Below are 20,478 nucleotides of genomic sequence, written 5' to 3'. Positions count from 1 at the left end.
GTCTAAAAAAACAAAAATACAATCTGGCCCTACCCGGCCTGAGTTTCTGCTTGGTAACAATGTGCAAGAGCTGCTGTATTTTACTGCAATCACCACCTCTCCCTCACTCTGGCAGGTGCTAATATTGTTGCTATATATTGTTTATAGCAAAGGAGAAAGTAACTTGTTAACCTATGTTTCTGTCAATTATTCTTGCCTGTTCTCATTACCCAACCGGCCCCTCTAGGCTATTGTTGACCCTTCTACTACATCCTCTACCCCTCACCCCATGCATACATTTTTATGTTCTTTATCTCACCTAGAACACCCTTGTTATATGGAAATCTATCAAGGCCTGATTTATATGGTGCCTTCTCAAGAGATTTCCAGAATGCTTTTCTAGAAATAATCAGGGCCTTGGTTTCAGGACACCTAGATTCCAACCTTTCTGAGCCTCAGTTCCATCATTATACTAAAAGTTGAATATCTCTTATCCAACATGCTTGGGACCAGAAGTGTTTCCAATTTGGGATTTTCTCAAATTTTACCGGTTGAGGTTCCCCAATCTGAAAATCTGAAATCCAACATGCACGACTCTGAAGTCTTTCACTGAGCCTTTGGGGGAAATATTTAACATCCTAACAGCCCTAAACCAACGCTCAATTAGCACAACAGTTTACAATCTTCTCTACCCACAGCCCGATGCGAGGCTCTGGGACTAGACTATTTAGCCAACAGTTCTTGCAAAATTCACTGACTTATAAGTAAATAGTAATTTCAACACCTCACTGCTAATGCTGTAACAACTCTGCAGACCTAGGGAGCAAGCACGGTTTGCAGAGCACTGGGAAGGTTCTGAAGTGACCTTTGAACTGGGCCTCAAAAAATTTTGGGTTTGGCAAAAGCCAAATCTCTTAGGCTTCAAATTCCAGGCACAAAGATTGTTGGGTTTGATTTCATTATCCAGCAGCAATGGGGATACAGAATTGTGATCTCATGTGTAGGGAACTGTGGGGGTTTTTTCTACTTTAACCCCAGTGAGACTTTGTAGAGTGTGGGGTAGAGAAAAGGCTCATGAATATGTCTGAAGCCTAACTCAGCACCTTTCTGAGGAACTGACTGCCAAAATGGTAATGGAGAGGGGAAAATATGACCTACTTTCACAAGTTACCTTGACTGCCTCAGGGAAACCTGCTGTGGTAGTGTTTCTTATGGGTGAAAGACCAGGTAATTACCTGGGTGCTGGTCTCAGACTTACCAGTTTTGAATCCCTGTTTTAACTACTCACTATCGATATGACCTTGGATAAGTTACCTAACCTTTCTCTTACTGTCCTTTTCCGTAAAATGGGGATAACAGATAGTAGTTATTTCTATGAGTGGTTATGAGAACCAAGCTATTAGATAGCGGGAAAGCACACAGTAAGCGTTCAAGGAACTGCTATTGTTATTAAAAGCCTCCTTTGGAAGATCATTGAGGCCCAGAGAGAGAACAGAACGTCCAGCCACACAGCAAATCCGTGATGAAGTTGGGACTGGAGTATGGGTCTCCTGAGTCTCAGCCCAGGACTCTATCCCTCTTCCCGAGTCCTCGGAGTTCCCGGATGGAGTCACATTTGTTCACGGCCAGGAAGGTTTGATGGAGGCCTGCAGGAAACAACTGCCAGGCGCAAGGCTTTGGGAGTTGAAGCATAGCTTCTGCGAGATAGAAACAAGGTTGACATGGGCACTCGTGCAGAATGACGGGCTCCTTTTGGACTCCCAGGACTACAGTCCCTTATGCACCTTGGGATCTGCGGCTAGCCCCTGCGTAAAGAGGAACGCGTAGTCTTTTCCCTGCCCCGCCCTCCCGGGGCGCCCGCCTCCGAGGCCGCCCTCGCTTCGTCCTTCCCAGCAAGCTCCGCGCCGGCGCCGGCTATTGATTGGCTGAGGCGGGAGCAGGCGGCTGGCCGGCAGCAGTTACTCGGGGTTTCCGGTGCGAGGCCAGAGGTGGGGAAGCCATCGGACGTCGGCGGTGAGGTACGTGCAGCGGTGGCCAGTGGGCGAGACTATTTGAGAGTGTGCGGGCCGGGATGTTCTCGGCCTGTGGGGAAATCACGCCAACTCCCCGCGTGGGGCGGGGGGGGCTGTCTGGGGATATGCGCATGCGCGGGCGTGCCTCGCGGCTTGAGGGCGCGCGGGGCGTGGGTGGCTGCGCGCGCGGGGGGCGCACGTGGGGCCTGAGGGGCGGGGGCGGTGCCGGGAGTCCCGCCACGTCAGTCTCCGGCCCTGAGCCAATCCCGCGCCCGGCCTGCCGCGAGGGGGCCGGTTGTGCCGGGAAGTGGCTCCAGGGAGAAGAGGCCTCTTCCCTCACCCGCTGTGGGAGCTGCGCCCCGAAAGCCTGCCCCGGCACGTCGGGCTCCCCTGACCCGCCAAGACCAGAGAGCCGTTGGCGCCCTCCGCCCGGGCCTGACGTTCCGTTTATTTTAAGAAGCTTTGTGCGCCTGCTGTGGGGATTTCTGATCTAGGCTGCGAAGAATTTCGAAGTCTGGAAAATAGCAACTGTGTTTGTTTCTAAAGGATCTTCTCCTGACCCAGCATCGCTCATCACAATGAAGAACCAAGACAAAAAGAACGGGGCTGCCAAACAATCCAATCCAAAAAGCAGCCCAGGACAACCGGAAGCAGGACCCGAGGGAGCCCAGGAGCGGCCCAGCCAGGCGGCTCCTGCAGTAGAAGCAGAAGGTCTCGGCAGCAGCCAGGCTCCTCGGAAGCCGGAGGGTGTGTGCCAGCTCTGCGTTGCCAGCGGGCAGGGGGAGGAGCTGTGGGGTCGGCCTCGCTTCTGGACTTAGAGGCCGAGGCCAGGTTGTCCGGGAGGAGGAGATGTAGAATGAGAGGACAGTGCTGGGGGCCGCGGTCCCCCCTGCGTTCTGGCGAGTTGGCGGAGCTGCCCCCTCTAAGCACAGGAACAGAGTTCTGGAGAGAAGCTCCGACGGGATTAAGTCAGGTGGCAGCCAAACGAGGCACCCAGTCAGGAAATCCAGGTCCCGTTAGAAACACCTCAGCCACCAGCAGCTAACTGCCCTTCCTGTTTGAGGCATTTCTAGAATGATCTGAATGGCAAGAAATGGTTTTGTGGGGGGGAAGGAGATGGACTAGAAGTTGCTCCGTGCCATCCCTGTGTGCTGATGCTTTACATACTTTTATGATCTAACAAATATGTTCGGGTGGTAGTGAGAAATAGTTGTGTCATTTTACAAGTAAACAGACTTAAAGAAGTTAAGCAACGATTACTATAATTTCTTGATTTAAAAGATGTTTCGAATCTAAATTCTGACAGGAACTAGATTTGCTGAATGATACTCCATTCTTGCTTCTCAGTTTCCATAAAAAAAAAAGTTAGGCAACATTTAACTCAAACTGATGAGTTTGGCTGGGCCTGAAAAATCCCAACCAGTGGTATAATCGTCTTCTTTCTCACTCTACCCCTCATCCTCTCCTGCTGTAGGGGCTCAAGCCAGAACGGCTCAGTCTGGGGCCCTTCGTGATGTCTCTGAGGAGCTGAGCCGCCAATTGGAAGACATACTGAGCACATACTGTGTGGACAATAACCAGGGGGGCCCCGGCGAGGATGGGGCACAGGGTGAGCCGGCTGAACCCGAAGATGCAGAGAAGTCCCGGACCTATGTGGCAAGGAATGGGGAGCCTGAACCAACTCCAGTAGTCAATGGAGAGAAGGAACCCTCCAAGGGGGATCCAAGCACAGAAGAGATCCGGCAGAGTGACGAGGTCGGAGACCGAGACCATCGAAGGCCACAGGAGAAGAAAAAAGCCAAGGGTTTGGGTGAGCAGAGGGCGGCTCTTTGTGAAGCTGGTGAGGAGAGGGAGTTTGGACTTGACGTTCTCTGGGCCAGTCTGTTCTGCCAGGATTCAAAGGAAAACGGTACTTCTCAGAGCAGCAAGTCACTCTAGTCTAATCAAAGCCAGGGATGTGGGGGCCACGGCATAGAGAGATGCAGGAGTTACCAGCACAAAGCCTTCTGGGTTTTGGAGCAACTGGAGCTTGGCATGGGACCTGTTCTCTCTTTGAGAAAATGGAGACGGGAGGCCAGGGTAGGCTCTTGTGCCAGCCAGTACTACCTGCTGTGTGACCTTGGGTGTGTCCCTTCTCCTCTCTGGGTCTTAGTTTATATTTCTCTTTACAGTAAGAAAATTAGACTAGGCCAGAGTTGAAAACCCAAATATCTGCATAAGCTGGGCTGGCCATGGGGCCACCTGAAGATGGAGGCTTTACTGCTTCCTGATTAGTTGCTCTCAGCTAGCCAACTGAGAGCAGGCAAAACTACAGGCTGGGTGCAGCCAGGCTTTTTTTTTTTTTTTTTTTTAATAAAGAAAAGCCAGAAATCTAGAGTTATGTGAGAACTCTAGATTTTTTCATAGTTAGCAGCTAAAATGGTAAGAGCCAAACAAAACCCATCCGTGGGTTGGATTTGGCACACATGCCTGCGAATTGCAGTCTCCATGCTGATCTCTTGGGCCCTTCTGGGGAGGCAGAGGGAAGGCTCCCTGACTCAGTCACAGGCAATGGGGAATAGGCAGTGACAGTCATTTTACAGCAGGGTATGTATGTTTAAGAGTCTAGACCGGGTGCGGTGGCTCACGCCTGTAATTGCAGCACTTTGGGAGGCCGAGGCGGGTGGATCACCTGAGGGTCAGGAGTTCGAGAACAGCCTGGCCAACATGATGAAATCCTGTCTCTACTAAAAATACAAAAATTAGCTGGACATGCTGGCACACGCCTGTAATCCCAGCTACTTGGGAGGCTGAGGCAGGAGAATGGCTTGAACCCGGGAGGCAGAGGTTGCAGTGAACTGAGATTGTGCCACTACATCCAGCCTGGGTGACAAGAGTGAAACTCTGTCTCAAAAAAAAAAAAAAAAAAAAAGCTAGAATCTAAGTCGAGTGTCATTATATCCATGTTTTATTCCTATTCCCTTTTCCCCTTATGTATCCTCTTACTTTAAAGAGGAACTTTAAAAAATCTTAGGGACGGCTAGGCAGAGTGGCTCACACCTGTAACCCCAGCACTTTGGGAGGCCAAGGCAGGCAGATTATGAGGTCAGGAGTTCGAGACCAGCCTGGCCAACATGGTGAAACCCCATTTCTACTAAAGATACAAAAAATCAGCTGGGCGTGGTGGCACGTGCCTGTAATCCCAGATACTCGGGAGGCTGAGGCAGGAGAATCACTTGAACCCGTGAGGCAGAGTTTTCAGTGAGCTGAGATCATGCCATTGCACTCCAGCCTGGGTGACAGGGTGAGACTCCATCTCAAAAAAAGAAAAAAGAAAAAATCTTAACGTCACATACATGGAAAGTATCATCTTCTTCACCCCCCACCCCCAACTGAGATGGAGTCTTGCTCTGTCACCCAAGCTGGAGTGCACTGGCACGATCTCAGCTCCCTGCAAGCTCCGCCTCCCGGGTTCACACCATTCTCCTGCCTCAGCCTCCCTAGTAGCTGGGAATACAGGCGCCTGCCACCATGCCCGGCTAATTTTTGTATTTTTTTAGTAGTGACAGGGTTTCACTGTGTTAGCCAGGATAGTCTCGATCTCCTGACCTCATGATCCGCCCGCCTGGGCCTCCCAAAGTGCTGGGATTACAGGCGTGGGCCACCGTACCCGGCCTTTTTTTTTTTTTTTTTTTTTTTTTTGAGATGGAGCCTTGCTCTGTCCCTAGGTTGGAGTGCAGTGGCGCGATCTCGGCTCACTGCAAGCTCTACCTCCTGGGTTCACGCCATTCTCCTGCCTCAGCCTCCCGAGTAGCTGGGACTACAGGCTCCTGCTACCATGCCCGGCTAATTTTTTTGTATTTTTTTTTAGTAGAGACGGGGTTTCACTGTGTTAGCCAGGATGGTTTTGATCTCCTGACCTCGTGATCCGCCCGCCTCAGCCTCCCAAAGTGCTGGGATTACAGGCGTAAGCCACTGTACCCTGCCTTTTTTTTTTAATTAATTAATTTTTTTAGACAGAGTCTCGCTCTGTCATCAAGCTGGAGTGCAGTGGCGCAATCTGGGCTCACTGCAACCTCCGCCTCCTGGGTTCAAGCGATTCTCCTACCTCAGCCTCCGGAGTAACTGGGACTACAGGCGCGTGCCACCACACCAAGCTAATTTTTTTGTGTGTGTCTTTAGTAGAGATGGGGTTTCACCATGTTAGGATGGTCTCGATCTCTTGACCTCGTGATCCGCCTGCCTCGGCCTCCCAAAGTGCTGGGATTACAGGCATGAGCCACCTTGCCTGGCCGAAAGTATCTTCATTTTAAAGTTCACTGTTTGGCTACTCTGTTGACAAGAGTTTAGTATTTCTCAAGGAGGCTAAGATACCTATTCCTTTTTGGATCCTACCTCTATCAGGAGGGTGGGCCTTCCTTGCATTGAAACAGTATGAAACAGTAGCCCTGAATTCATAAGTGGGACACCTTTCCTCTATTGGTAGAGCAGGCAGTTTTTTTTCTCCTGCCAATGGTGCCTACTAAGGAGATTTCACTAGGGTACAGTCGTTCATTTGATAAGCATTTGTTGAGCATATCCTCTGTGATGGTACTATGGGCAGTACTGGGGCTATAGTGAGGGCAGGATTGAGTTGGTCCTTATGGCAAGGAAGGCAGCTAATCAACAAGCAAAATATAAAGTATGATGGGGAGGGCTGTCTTCAGCACTCACGAGTGTGAGCCCAGGCCTGGAGGGAACACCTGGAGAAGGGGGTGCATGTCTTTGCTCCTGTGCTTTTCAGGGAAGGAGATCACGTTGCTGATGCAGACATTGAATACTCTGAGTACCCCAGAGGAGAAGCTGGCTGCTCTGTGCAAGAAGTATGCTGAACTGGTCAGTTCCCCCCTCCGCGGGCACCTTCCCTGTGTTGGGAAAATCAGCATGCCACCTGGTGTAAGGTTGAGGGTGCAGAGGCAAGTAGGTGGCTTAATTCCTGTTTAGCTTTTCTCTGAACTATCTGTTAAATGGGGAATCACTCCCAGCCAGCCTCTTCAGGGCTGTGCAGCAAGAGGAGAAACTGCATATTCCTTGAAAGAAATTTCTCAAAGAATGATTCCAAGGTGGTAGAGCCCTTGTTCCTGGCCTGAGTCCAAGACACCTTGTGATCTTGATGCTTCTTCCTCAAATACAGATGCATAGAGCCATTATCACAGTTAATAAAACTAACACTAGTCACTTGATACTTTTTCCTTTTACTCCAGAGCAGTCTTCTTGTCACTGCCTCCTCATATTCCCCATGACATTGACTTTTAAGAGAAACTAGACTAGCTGTCTTGTAGGATGCCCCCTTCTAGCTTTGTCATCTCTGTGGTATCATTTTACTTCTTTACCTTCTAGTGCCTGTAAGTGAAGTAGAAGTTAGCTCTAAAGCTTGATCCAATTCAGCTTCAACTTTTTGACAAGAATTCTTCATAAGTACTTCATGTTCCATCACAATAAATGCAAAGCATGCTCTTCCCACTTTGTTGTAACATTGTTCAGTGGGTTGGGGGTGGGGCAGCCAGATTCTTCCATCATCAGGTCCCTTGTCAGAATTTGAACTAACAGATTTATCCATTGATGGTCACAGCCTGTGTATGTATGTATGTATGTATGTATGTATTTATTTTTTGAGACAGGGTCTTGCTCTGTCGCCCAGGCTGGGGGGCAGTGGCACGATCTCGGCTCGCTGCAAGCTCCGCCTTCTGGGTTCATGCCATTCTCCTGCCTCAGCCTCCCGAGTAGCTGGGTCTACAGGCACCCGCCACCATGCCAGGCTAATTTTTTTTTTTTTTTTTTTTTTTTTCAGTAGAGACGGGGTTTCACCGTGTTAGCCAGGATGGTCTCGATCTCCTGACCTTGTGATCCGCCCGCCTCGGTCTCCCAAAGTGCTGGGATTACAGGCTTGAGCCACCGCGCCTGGCCTATTTATTTATTTATTCAGAGTCAGAGTCTCGCTCTGTCACCAGGCTGGAGTGCAGTGGCGCGATCTTGGCTCACTGCAACCTCCACCTCCCAGGTTCAAGCGAGTCTCCTGCCTCAGCCTCCCGAGTAGCTGGGATTACAGGTGCATGTCACCATGCCTGGCTAAATTTTGTATGTTTTAGTAGAGACAGAGTTTCAGTATGTTGGCCAGGATGGTCTCGATCTCTTGGCCTCGTGATCCGCCCATCTCAGCCTCCCAAAGTGCTGGGATTACAGGTGTGAGCCACTGTGCCTGGCCTCTAAGTATTTATTTTAAAATTAATTCATTCCACACACATTTATTAATATTTTCCTGTAAGGAACTTTACTCATCTTTAAAATGGGGAATGTCATACCTGCCTAATGACATTCTTGTAAGGATTAAATAAAAGGTATAAGGAAGATAAGCACCCTTTTGGAGTGATCCAGCCAGGGGAAAATTGCTGATGCAGGAGAGGAAATGAGTTGCTAGAGTGGTGTTGTGAGTAGAGGAGGGGAGCTGAGGCCTGCCCAAGAAGGGGGCTTGGCTGTGGTAACCACATGGCTAGGTCTGTGTGACTGGAGGAGAGGACGGGGCAGGTGGACTGGTAGATGTGGAGCTTGTGCCCCTGATTCTCTAGTTTCTTCTGTGTTTTGAGATTTGATGAGAACGATGAAATAGTTGTCTGGAAGGAGAGGAGTGTGAATAGCATATGCATTGTATCGGGATTGCTGGTCTTCCTGAAATTGGTGGCCATGAATTTAAAGTGAGACTCTTCAAGTAGGGTTGTTATAGTACTGGTGTAAAGCAGGAAGGTGCTTTACTAGGGTTGCAGTACTATTGGGGAAGGGCCAAGAGAGTTGAGGGTGTAAGAAATCCAAGCCAGGTAATGTAGTTATTTTAAAGGAGAGTGGAAGGATGGTTGAGTCAATGGATTGGAGGTCCTATAGGGTAAGAGACTTTCTGAGGATCACAGATACTGATTGGAATGAGCTAAAAAAGATAGGTGATGGTAGTCCTGGACTGGGATGCTGGAAATTGAGATAGTGGGTGTGCTCTCTGGTAGTGACAAAGTCTAGATCTGCGCTGTCCAAGATAAATTCGTCTCTAGCTAATTGACGTGGCCAGTTTGAATTTGAACATGCTATAAATGTAAGATACACATCAGCTTTTGAAGACTTAAGCAAAAACAAAGAATATAAAACATCTCTTTTTTGTGAGAGAGTGTCTCAGTCACCCAGGCTGGAGTGCAGTGGCGTGATATCCTGCTTCCAGGTTCAAACGATTCTCCTGCCTCACAGCCTCCTGAGTAACTGAGATTACAGGCGCATGCCACCAAACTGGCTACTTTTTTGTATTTTTTTTTAGTAGAAACGGTTTCACCATGTTGGCCAGGCTGGTCTTGAACTCCTGACCTCAAGTGATCTGCCTGCCTCAGCCTCCCAAAGTGCTGGGATTATAGGCATGAGCCACCACTCCCGGCCTCACTTTTTTACATTGATTCCATGTTGAAATTGTAATGTTTTGGATATTAGGTTAAATACATATATTACTAAAATTAATTTCACCTGTTTTTTACTTTTTTAGTGCAGCCAGTAGAATATTTTTAATTACTTATGTGGTTTGCATTATATTTCTGTTGTACAGGCCTGGATAGGGTCATGGGAGGGGAACTGAGCTGGGGAAAGGAGTGGGTTTGTGGAAGAGGTGATGGACTGTGAGGCCAGGGAGTTAGAAGGATTATCTGTTGATACTGAAGTGGCCACAAATGAGAAAAGTAATTGTGTTGGGGAGAGCGCTGATGAACGCAGCGCTAACGTTTTGAAGGAATGCGAGGGAGCGATGGGGGTCTGTCTGTTAATAGGCACAAGGTACGGTAGCAGGTGGTCTCATCCTCGGGCATGAGTGTCCAGCAAGTTGGGGAAATGCAACAGCTTGAAGTGGCTCTAGTGGCCCAGAGTCAGAGCTGGAATAGGAATTGGCATCTGCTGGCTGTGTGGCCCCTGCTTGCCCTAGTGAGTTACCATTTCTCTGTCCCTACGGTGGAGCCTTTGGGGTTATTGTGAGTTCATGGGAGGAGCGTGTAAGCACCGGCACAGCATCAGCCCATGAGAGTGCTCCTGGCCTGAGAGGGTACGGGTCAGGGCAGCTCAGGAGACCCTAGACCTGCATAGTGATCCCCCCACCAGGAAGGCCCCACAAGATGGCTCACCTGCCCTCCCTATCCCTGTCCCCAGCTGGAGGAGCACCGGAATTCACAGAAGCAGATGAAGCTCCTGCAGAAAAAGCAGAGCCAGCTGGTGCAAGAGAAGGACCACCTGCGTGGTGAGCACAGCAAGGCCGTCCTGGCCCGCAGCAAGCTTGAGAGCCTATGCCGTGAGCTGCAGCGGCACAACCGCTCCCTCAAGGTAGGCCTAGGCCCCCTGGAACAGGTGACTCTGGTTTCCTTGACTTCCACTTAATGTTTCTTTCATGGGCTTTCCTCTTAAAAAGTAGTGCAAGCTAGGGCCAGGCGCAGTGGCACACATAAGTGATTAAAAATCTTCTGGCCACTAAAAAACAGGTGAAATTAATTTTAGTAATATACTTAACCCAATATCCAAAACATTACAATTTCAACATGAAATCAGTGTAAAAAAGCAAGGCTGGGTGTGGTGGCTCACACCTGTAATCCCAACACTTTGGGAGGCTGAGGTGGATGGATCACTTGAGGCCAGGAGTTTGAGACCAACCTGGTCAACGCAGTGAAACCCCATTCTACTAAAAATACAAAAATTAGCCGAGTGTGCTGGCAAATGCCTATAATCCCAGCTACTCAGGTGGCTCAGGCATGAGAATTGCTTGCACCCGGGAGGCTGAGGTTGCAGTGAGCCAAGATTGCATCACTGCATTACAGCCTGGGCAACAGAGTGAGACTCAGTGTCCAAAAGAAAAAAAAAGTAGTGCAGGCTTGTGGCATAGAAATACACTTTCTCAATAATGCCTTACATTAAGAGAGTACTGCTTGTAATCATTTGACATGTATTAGATAAGGTGAAGGATAAAGTACTAAGAGAATCCATAATGCACTGGCGTTAGTATTTCTCAATGAAATGACAGTACCCTGGTAAGCGGAGGCCTGGCTCTGACAAGCAGCTCTTGTCCCAGAGGTTGGTCAGTCAGGAACCTGGGTCCTTCCCACGTTCTGCTGCTTCTATGGTGAGGTCAGTCTGTGATTCCACCAAGTTTAAATACAGCCTTTTAACTTTCTTTTTTATATGTAAAATCTTACATGTAGTTTTTAGAATGAAATTATTATACATGTACCATTTCATATCCTGTGCCTTTTTTTCACTTTACATAACATTTTTCCCTATCAGTATGTGTAGGGCTATCTTCTCATTATATGGATATATTATATCAGTGCCCTAGTTAAAGCATTTTGGGGGTTGTTTACAATTTTTCATTATTACATATAGAACTATAGTGAAAATTCTTGTTATATTTATCACTGGTCAGTTATATAGAACTTATCTGTAGGATAAGTCATGGAAGTGAAATGGCTAGGTCACAGTATATGCAGATTTTTCATTTTAATAGATTTTGCTGGATTGCCTTCCAGTGAGGGGGCAGTGTGCCTTCCCCATCAAAAGTGTTGAGTGCCTAATTCTGCACAACTTTGCAAACCCTGGGTGTTACTAAATTTTAACACCTTGGTCTCTGGGGGTACAGAGGGGACAAATGCACATTAATCTGAAATCTGGAAGAATAGGCCTTAGGAGATCCGACTTGCTTCAGAACGGCACTTAGCACTTACATGTGTGCATGTGTGCCTGCATTTTTTCTTTCTTTTTTTTTTTGGGGGGGACGGAGTCTTGCTCTGTGGCCCATCGCCCAGGCTGGAGTGGAGTGGCGCGATCATAGCTCACCACAACCTCCACCTCCCAGGTTCAAATGACTCCTCTGCCTCAGCCTCCCAAGCAGCTGGGACCACAGGTGCACGCCATCACACCGGCTAATTTTTGTATTTTAGTAGAAACGGGGTTTCACCATATTGGCCAGGCTGGTCTCAAACTCCTGACCTCGTGATCCGCCCACCTCAGCCTCCCAAAGTGCTGGGATTACAGGCGTGAGCCACCGCGCCTGCCATGTGCCTGCATTTTTCTAGGGGGAGAATCTCACTTGTTGTCACCTGATATACAGAGGGGCCCATTGGAACCCGCATTGCACAACATCCTGGAGTCTGGCTACTCCACGCTTTGGGAGCAGGGAGGGCTGTTGGCAGAGACCATCTGTGGACTAGCTGGGGGACCCTTGTGAGGTAGCAGTGGATGATGGCTCTCGGGCTGACTTCTTTGCCCAGGAAGAAGGTGTGCAGCGGGCCCGGGAGGAGGAGGAGAAGCGCAAGGAGGTGACCTCGCACTTCCAGGTGACACTGAATGACATTCAGCTGCAGATGGAACAGCACAATGAGCGCAACTCCAAGCTGCGCCAAGAGAACATGGAGCTGGCTGAGAGGCTCAAGAAGCTGATTGAGCAGTATGAGCTGCGTGAGGAGGTAAGGGTATCACGGACAGCAGTCATGGCCCAGAAATTGTGAGGTTTTGAGTGTGTGCTAGGCACTGGGACAGTACCTTTTCAGGCTTCATCCCATTCTCCCTTTCTTCCTCCTCCTCCTTGGGAGGAGAGTAATGTTATTCCTCATAGATAAAAAACAGGTGTGGAGAAGAGACTCACTTACAGCCACACAGCCCCAGGTCCACAGTGCCTTGTCCCAAATGACTGGGCCAGGCATCTTTTGGAATTAGAACTATCCACATTTTAGAATGGAGGTACATATATGGACTGTGTGTTATATAGCACCCTCAGCAGGGCCTTGGGGAAGCCAGACACATTAATGTATTTATGCAGTAGAACTTCCAAATACTCACCTACATTATGGGCTTACAATGATGCAGGTCAAGTCTGGCTGCCAGCTTATGACAATTTCCATTTTCAGAACTTTGTAGAATTTGGAATTGCAGGGGAGGGGCTGTACCTGTGATCAGTGATGGACTCCAGAGACTGTGTCCACTGATTCCTTGCTGCTCCTGCCACTTAAAAGGCAGAACTTATCAGGCCGGGCGTGGTGGCTTATGCCTGTAATCCCAACACTTTGGGAGGCCAAAGCGGGCGGATCACCTGAGGTCAGGAGTTCAAGACCAGCCTGGCCAACATGGTGAAACCCTGTCTCTACTAAAAATACAAAAAATTAGCCAGGTGTGGTGGTGCACGGCTGTAGTCCCAGCTACTCAGGAGGCTGAGGCAGGAGAATTGCTTGAACCCAGGAGGCGGAGGTTGCAATGAGCCAAGATTGTGCTACTGCACTCTAGCCTGGGTGACATACCAAGACTCCATCTCAAAAAAAAAAAAAAAAAAAAAGGCAGGATGTCACTCCCTTTGTCACTGCGTTGGCTGCCACCCCAGGCACTTGAATCTTTGGATCTTCCCTGTCAGTCACCTGGCTGTTCTGGGCGCGTTCTCATCATGAGAAGGGAGACCTGCAGCCCCCTTACAGGGCTGGCAGAGGACCTGCTCTGGATTAGGCCCTTTCCTAGCCCCTGGGGTGTGGCAATGGGTGAGACCGGGAAGATCTGCCCTCTTAGGTTCATAGGCCAAAGTGATGATCGTGTGTGCAGGACCTAGAGGGTGCTCCCCTGACCCACCCCTTTCCTTGCCATACTTCATCCTCTGGGAACAAAGCTGCTTGTTTGGTTTGAGGGGAGTTGGTTTGGTTCTTATCCCTCAGCGCTGAGACATAGAGGCTTCCTGGGCCACTACAGTGAGACACGAACTTCAAGAGTCTGAATACCCCCGTTTTCTCTCCCCGCCAAGGCAAAAAAGGACTTAGTACTACCTGTGGAGAAGGAGGTGCAGGACTACCAGGCCCTGCTGCTTTGCATTTACAGCCCTCCCCAGACAGACACAGGCACTCTCATCATACCCAAACTGGACTTACCTGCTAGGCACCTTCCCTTCCCCATCCAAAAAAATGGAGTTATTTTCCCTTATTTCAGCAAGTCCAGTTGATTTTACCTTTGAAGTAGCACCTGAGTCCTTCACCTTCTCTCCATCCCTTCTCTCTCACCTGACACAGGTCTGCAGCGCTCCTCTAGTAGGCAGGACAGCCATTCCTTGGGGATGCACATGTCTAGTCTTTGCCTAGATATGGCAAGTCTTTGCCAACTGAGCTAGGCTGTTATGTTCTTAGAGGCATTGGTTTTGCCCATTCTTCCAATTTACAAGAGAATCAGGGACACAGAAGTGAGGGCTTCCAGCCCCATAGGTGATCAATCCTGGGGTCAGAGATTTGAGTGTGTTTATTGCTTGCCTTCTTGGGAGCAGATTCCATCCATAAACCATGTGCTTACCAAGGACTGACTCACTGGGAGAGAAACGACGTGAGGTTGGAAAGCTGACCTTCCAGAGACTTGGGGCCCATGTTGTGTGGTACACATGGGAGTCCATCATATCAGATTGAGATGTGGGGCTGGGCAAAGTGCCCTGGTCTGTGGCTGTGGGGCTACCCTGAGAAAGGGAGCGCCTGACAAGCCGACTGCTCCCACCATCTTTGTTGCAGCATATCGACAAAGTCTTCAAACACAAGGACCTACAACAGCAGCTGGTGGATGCCAAGCTCCAGCAGGCCCAGGAGATGCTAAAGGAGGCAGAAGAGCGGCACCAGCGGGAGAAGGATTTTGTGAGGCTCAGGCCCCAGGGTTGGGGTAGGGGTGTGGGAGGAGGCAGGCTGGGCTCTGGCTCAGCTCATAGCTGAGTTATATGGGAGAAGTCTGGCCAGCCCAGGCACAGATTCCTTGAGTACCAGTCTGAGAGCAGGAAGCCTCAGTGGGTCTGGTGCTTGTGGCTAAAAACCAAACATAGCCCCTGGGGGCTTCTGACAGGATCTGGGGTTCTGTCTTGGAAATAGCTCCTGAAAGAGGCAGTAGAGTCCCAGAGGATGTGTGAGCTGATGAAGCAGCAAGAGACCCACCTGAAGCAACAGGTGAGAGCATATAACCTGACCCTGTGCCTTCAAGGTTCCCTCACTGGGCCCCATCCTGGGGGTAGTGAAATGGGACCCTCATTCTAGGACTGGCTGTGTCCTGGCTGCTACGAGACCTTGGTTGAGCCTTTGTTCTCTCCGGACCTGCACAGTACCTATGTGGTGGTGACCAGGTAGTTAGGTGGGCTCAGAGGACTTCATTTGTAGCTCAGAAATGTATTGCTTTTGAGGAGGTAGGAACAGAAGAGTTTGAAAATCAACGTAAAGGCAAAATAAAAGTCACCCTAAGTCTCCTACTTTCCAGGCTTAGCATTTTGGATTATATCCTTCCAAATATATAGCTTTGCTTTGTTTTAAGGAAAAATAGTATCTCAATAGAATTACTGGGTCAGAGAGTCAAGGACGGGTCTGAGTGTGTTGACCAGAGTGCCTCCCAGAGAAACCCAGTCTTATCTGTGGGCTGCTTTCTCCCCACAGCTTGCCCTATACACAGAGAAGTTTGAGGAGTTCCAGAACACACTTTCCAAAAGCAGCGAGGTATTCACCACATTCAAGCAGGAGATGGAAAAGGTAACTGTGGTCCAGGCCAGGCATGACTGCTGGGGCATAAGCTGCTTCATTCAAAATTGTTGGGCCTGCCTTCAGGAAGCTCCCATCTGGGGTGTCTCAAGGGCAGGGCTGTTAGGAAGGTTCACAGCCTTTCCCCTCTTGAGGCAGTATCAGTGGTATGTATACACTCCAGGTTGTCCCAGGGAATGGGGCAGTCTTTTTTGTTTGTTTGGTTTTTTTGGGGGGTTTTTTGTTCTTCTTGTTGTTGTTGTTGTTTTTTGAGATGGAGACTCGCCTCTTGCCCAGGCTGGAGTGCAGTGGCATGATCTCAGCTCATTGCAGCCTTTGCCCCCCGGGTTCAAGTGATTCTTCTGCCTCAGCCTCCTGACTAGCTGGAATTACAGGCGCGTGCCACCATGCCTGGCTAATTTTTTCTTTTTTTTTTTTTTTTGTATTTTTAGTAGAGATGGGGTTTCACCATGTTGGCCAGGCTGGTCTCGAACTCTTGGCCTCAAGTGATCTGCCCGCCTTGGCCTCCCAAAGTGCTGGGATTATAGGCGTGAGCCACCATGCCTGGCCCCTTACCATTCCTTATTATTGGTGGTGGACACCTCTGACTTCCTGGTGGTGAGGTGGCACAGAGGGCATTGACTGCATCCTGTAATGCCTTGCGCCTTGGGATCAATCATTCCCCACCTTGGAGACACAGGCCTTGGAGAGGCCAGCTCTGACCATTTCCTTCTGTCTGTCACATAATCTAGATGACTAAGAAGATCAAGAAGCTGGAGAAAGAAACCACCATGTACCGGTCCCGGTGGGAGAGCAGCAACAAGGCCCTGCTTGAGATGGCTGAGGAGGTGGGCTGTCTGTGATCTGCAGCCAGGGTGGGGGTGTGCACTTAGCGCATATCAGGCCCTTTCCTGTATGTTCTACCCATCAGTGACACAGCTAGCATGAGGTAGAGGTGAGATTTGCACACAGTGTCCAAGTCCAAAGTGAATGCTGTTCTCTCCCCATGGGAGGTGGTGAGCCCAGTGGTAGGTCTCCAGTGGGAGTGAAGGGAGCAAATGGAAGAAAGGAATAAAAGAGCAGAAAAAAACGGGTGCCAGTGATGTGCCTGGTTTACATGTAAAGCAGCCCAGGTAGTTTGTGATTTCATGGCTTGTAATGCAGAAGAAAGGAACTAACTGATGGAGCAGCAACTGCAAGCCAGACCTTGCTGAAAGTTTTTGGGTTTTTTTGGTCCTTTTTTTTTTTTGCTGCTGAATGTTTTTAGGTATGTTGTTCATTGAACCTTCTGTTGAGCTCTGAGGATGGTATTAGTAGTCCTGTTTTATAGATGAGACAGGCTCAAAAGTCAAGTCCTTTGCCAAGGTCACGTGGTAGATAAATGGAGGAATACGTTATCTCCAAGCCGTGCCCCTTTTCTGCACCATGCTGCCCCACCTGACAGCCTAGTCATGGCTTCAACTAGGACTGTTTCCTAGAGGGGGCCAGCTTTGGACTCGGTCTGCTCCCAGCCTTGTTGAAGTGTTTGCCGCCAAGTGGTGATGGTAAGTGGGAGGTTAATGGGGCACGGCACTGAAGGTCTCATTTCTCTCCCTAGAAAACAGTCCGGGATAAAGAACTGGAGGGCCTGCAGGTAAAAATCCAACGGCTGGAGAAGCTGTGCCGGGCGCTGCAGACAGAGCGCAATGACCTGAACAAGAGGGTACAGGACCTGAGTGCTGGTGGCCAGGGCTCCCTCACTGACAGTGGCCCTGAGAGGAGGCCAGAGGGGCCTGGGGCTCAAGCACCCAGCTCCCCCAGGGTCACAGAAGCGCCTTGCTACCCAGGAGCACCGAGCACAGAAGCATCAGGCCAGACTGGGCCTCAAGAGCCCACCTCCGCCAGGGCCTAGAGAGCCTGGTGTTGGGTCATGCTGGGAAGGGAGCGGCAGCCCAGCCAGGCCTGGCCCATAAAAGGCTCCCATGCTGAGCAGCCCATTGCTGAAGCCAGGATGTTCTGACCTGGCTGGCATCTGGCACTTGCAATTTTGGATTTTGTGGGTCAGTTTTACATACATAGGGCATTTTGCAAGGCCTTGCAAATGCATTTATACCTGTAAGTGTACAGTGGGCTTGCATTGGGGATGGGGGTGTGTACAGATGAAGTCAGTGGCTCGTCTGTGAGCTGAAGAGTCTTGAGAGGGGCTGTCATCTGTAGCTGCCATCACAGTGAGTTGGCAGAAGTGACTTGAGCATTTCTCTGCCTGATTTGAGGCTCAGACCCCTCCCTGCCCTTCAGAGCACAAGACAAGTAATACACCCAGGTCTTGACTGCATTTGTCTTGTGAGCAGGGCTTGCTTGGGCAGCTCAGGCCCTCCTAGCTGCTCTGGAGGCTCCTTTGATTCTCTAGTCCTGGAAAAGGTGTCCCTAGGCAGAGCCCTGGCAGGGCGCTCAGAGCTGGGGATTTCCTGCCTGGAACAAGGGACCTAGAGAATGTTTTTGCGTGGGATGATGTGCTGGTCAGGAGCCCCTTGGGCATCGCTTCCCCTGCCCTTTGGTAGTGCCAGGACCAGGCCAATGATGCTTCTCAGTAGCCTTATCATTCACAGGTGCCTCTCTAGCCTGCACAAATGATTGACAAGAGATCACCCAAAGGATTATTTCTGAAGGTGTTTTTTTCTTTATTTCTTTTTCTTTTTTTTTTTTCTTTTTCTTTTTTTTTGCACATGACAGTGTTTGTATTGAGGACCTTCCAAGGAAGAGGGGTGCTGTAGCAGTGGTGCCTGGGTGCCTGGCCTCCAGTGTCCCACCTCCTTCACCACCCCACTTGGCTCCTTTGCCATCTTGATGCTGAGGTTTCCTGTTTGGTGAGATCAGGTTGTTGTAAAATAAAGGAAAGGGCTTCTGATGGCTTTGCCACAAGCTTACCTGTGGGTTTCAGTCCTGAGGGGCCACCACCAGTTCCCATCAGCACCGTCACCATGCAGCAGTTGCTGGGCCCCATGTCCAGCTGCCTCTTTGGCTTCATGGGTTTTTCTGCTTCCTGCCCCCACCCCCACATGTGCAATCCTCAAGATTTGTCCTGATTCTATTTCCTGGCACCTCCCTGCCTGTCCTTGGGGATTCTACTTCTTCCTGTGTGGGAGCCCATAGCTGTTGTCTAACAGGTAAGAAATGAAATTGAACTATTGACTGGGCCCCAGAAATCCATAAAATGGCTGCAGACAGTTGTTTCTGTGTCCTGTTCTACCCCCACTCCAGTACATAACTACTATGTACTGTGTAGAGCCATTCTATATGCTGAATGTTCTGCTGTTGCAAACTTGCCAGGGTATTAGCCAGTGTTTGTGCAAAGCAGTTTTCTGGGACAATAGAATGACTCAGACCAAGATGGATAGGATGGTTAGGGCTTTGCTTCTTGCTGTTTTTCTTTGAAGCTAGTTCATTGTCCTGCAGGTCCCTTCATCTTCCATACCTAGCCCACTCTTTTAGCCCTTACCTTAAATCTCTCAGATAAGTTGGTTCACAAAGAATGTTAAGTACGAATCATGTGTGACTGAGACCAGAGATGGCAAATGAATGGCACACCATTTCTCCTTCTGCCCCAGGGCAGGTACCACTGATCTGCATCAGAGTTGCCTGCTATTCTCTGGTGTATCCTTCACATCTGGGTGCCCTCAAGCAGCTGTGAGTGTTGAGATCTCTGCCATCTCTGGCTGAGATACTGCTGTCCTATGAAGTGTTTCCCATGATCTTTTTCTTCCCCTTTGAATCCCTCTGTCTGGAGTAGTCCTTGCCTCTTCCTGCTCCAGTAGGGCCTTTTCCCTACCCCAGCCCCTGTGCCAGGCTAAGCTGGTACAAGAGCTGCCAACCTCACAGAGTGTTTGCTAGGCGAGAGAGGTGCAGGGAAGAGGCAGAGGTATGCACCTTCCCCCTTGAAGAGAGGGGAAAGGCCTACAGTGGCCCACATAATTGCCTGACTCACACTTCAGCTACCTCTTAATGCCTGTGGAGGGACTGGAGCTGCTGGATCCCAGTGTGGTGGTGTAGGAGGCCACAGTGAGCAGGTGGCCCCAGCTGGGTTTCCCAGGTCAGGAATGTGGGCCCCAGGCAAGGTGCAGCCTTTGCTCACAGCTCCATCCATGTCTAGACCTTCAGGCCAGTCTGCAGATGAGGGTCCCTACCTTTTTCTTCTCTTCATTGACCAAATCAACCAATCACTACAGCTGCTCTGCTTCTGCTTTCCAAAGTAGCCCAGGTCCTGGGCCAGATGCAGGGGAGGTGCCTATCCATGAGTGAAGGCCAGTGTCTTCCTCACCTGGGTGGGTCCCACACTTGTGACCTCAGTTTTAGGACCAAGATCTGTGTTGGTTTCTTAGATTGCTAGCTTTTCCTCCAGGGGACCACAGCAGGTGAAGCTCAAGAGCGCATGGCTCTGCTAGTAGTAAGTTGTTTTCAGGGCCTTGTCCAGCTGAGAGCTTCATGTCCACCAGATTCTGAGAGGTGTCAGCAGCACTTTTTTTTTTTTATTGTTTGTTTTCCATGAGGTTATCGGACCATGGGCTGAGCTCAGGCACTTTCTGTAGGAGACTGTTATTTCTGTAAAGATGGTTATTTAACCCTCCTCCACCCCATCACGGTGGCCCTGAGGGCTGACCCGGAGGCCAGTGGAGCTGCCTGGTGTCCACGGGGGAGGGCCAAGGCCTGCTGAGCTGATTCTCCAGCTGCTGCCCCAGCCTTTCTGCCTTGCACAGCACAGAGGTGGTCACCCCAGGGATAGCCAGGCACCTGCTCCTCTTGCCCTTCCTGGGGGAAGGGAGCTGCCTTCTGTCCCTGTAACTGCTTTCCTTATGGCCCAGCCCGGCCACTCAGACTTGTTTGAAGCTGCACTGGCAGCTTTTTTGTCTCCTTTTGGTATTCACAACAGCCAGGGACTTGATTTTGATGTATTTTAAACCACATTAAATAAAGAGTCTGTTGCCTTA

The 20,478-nt window shown here is 49.8% G+C and overlaps 1 protein-coding gene across 4 annotated transcripts; it reads left to right on the top strand.

Moving 5' to 3' along the window:
- Positions 1 to 1,460: 1,460 nt before the first annotated feature.
- On the top strand, positions 1,461 to 20,478 carry TXLNA (taxilin alpha). 4 transcript variants are annotated; one of them, XM_019014434.4, is made up of 12 exons: positions 1,852 to 1,997; positions 2,538 to 2,738; positions 3,466 to 3,801; positions 6,754 to 6,845; positions 10,173 to 10,343; positions 12,278 to 12,472; positions 14,534 to 14,653; positions 14,882 to 14,956; positions 15,434 to 15,526; positions 16,267 to 16,362; positions 17,112 to 17,147; positions 18,227 to 20,478. In XM_019014434.4, exons 2-12 carry the CDS (start codon positions 2,570 to 2,572, stop codon positions 18,236 to 18,238), a joined length of 1,395 nt encoding a protein of 464 aa, XP_018869979.1. In that variant the 5' UTR covers positions 1,852 to 1,997; positions 2,538 to 2,569; the 3' UTR covers positions 18,239 to 20,478. The 4 variants fall into 4 exon arrangements, with proteins under 4 accessions (XP_004025403.1, XP_018869979.1, XP_055246594.1 ...); XM_004025354.5 differs by having other exon boundaries at positions 1,461 to 1,997; positions 17,112 to 20,478; XM_055390619.2 differs by having other exon boundaries at positions 1,873 to 1,997; positions 3,466 to 3,900; positions 17,112 to 20,478.

The sequence above is a fragment of the Gorilla gorilla genome, chromosome 1 (assembly GCF_029281585.2).
Source record: "Gorilla gorilla gorilla isolate KB3781 chromosome 1, NHGRI_mGorGor1-v2.1_pri, whole genome shotgun sequence".
NCBI lineage: Eukaryota > Metazoa > Chordata > Mammalia > Primates > Hominidae > Gorilla > Gorilla gorilla.
Note: the sequence above shows the minus strand (reverse complement) of the source record. Positions and strands in the feature narration are given on the sequence as shown.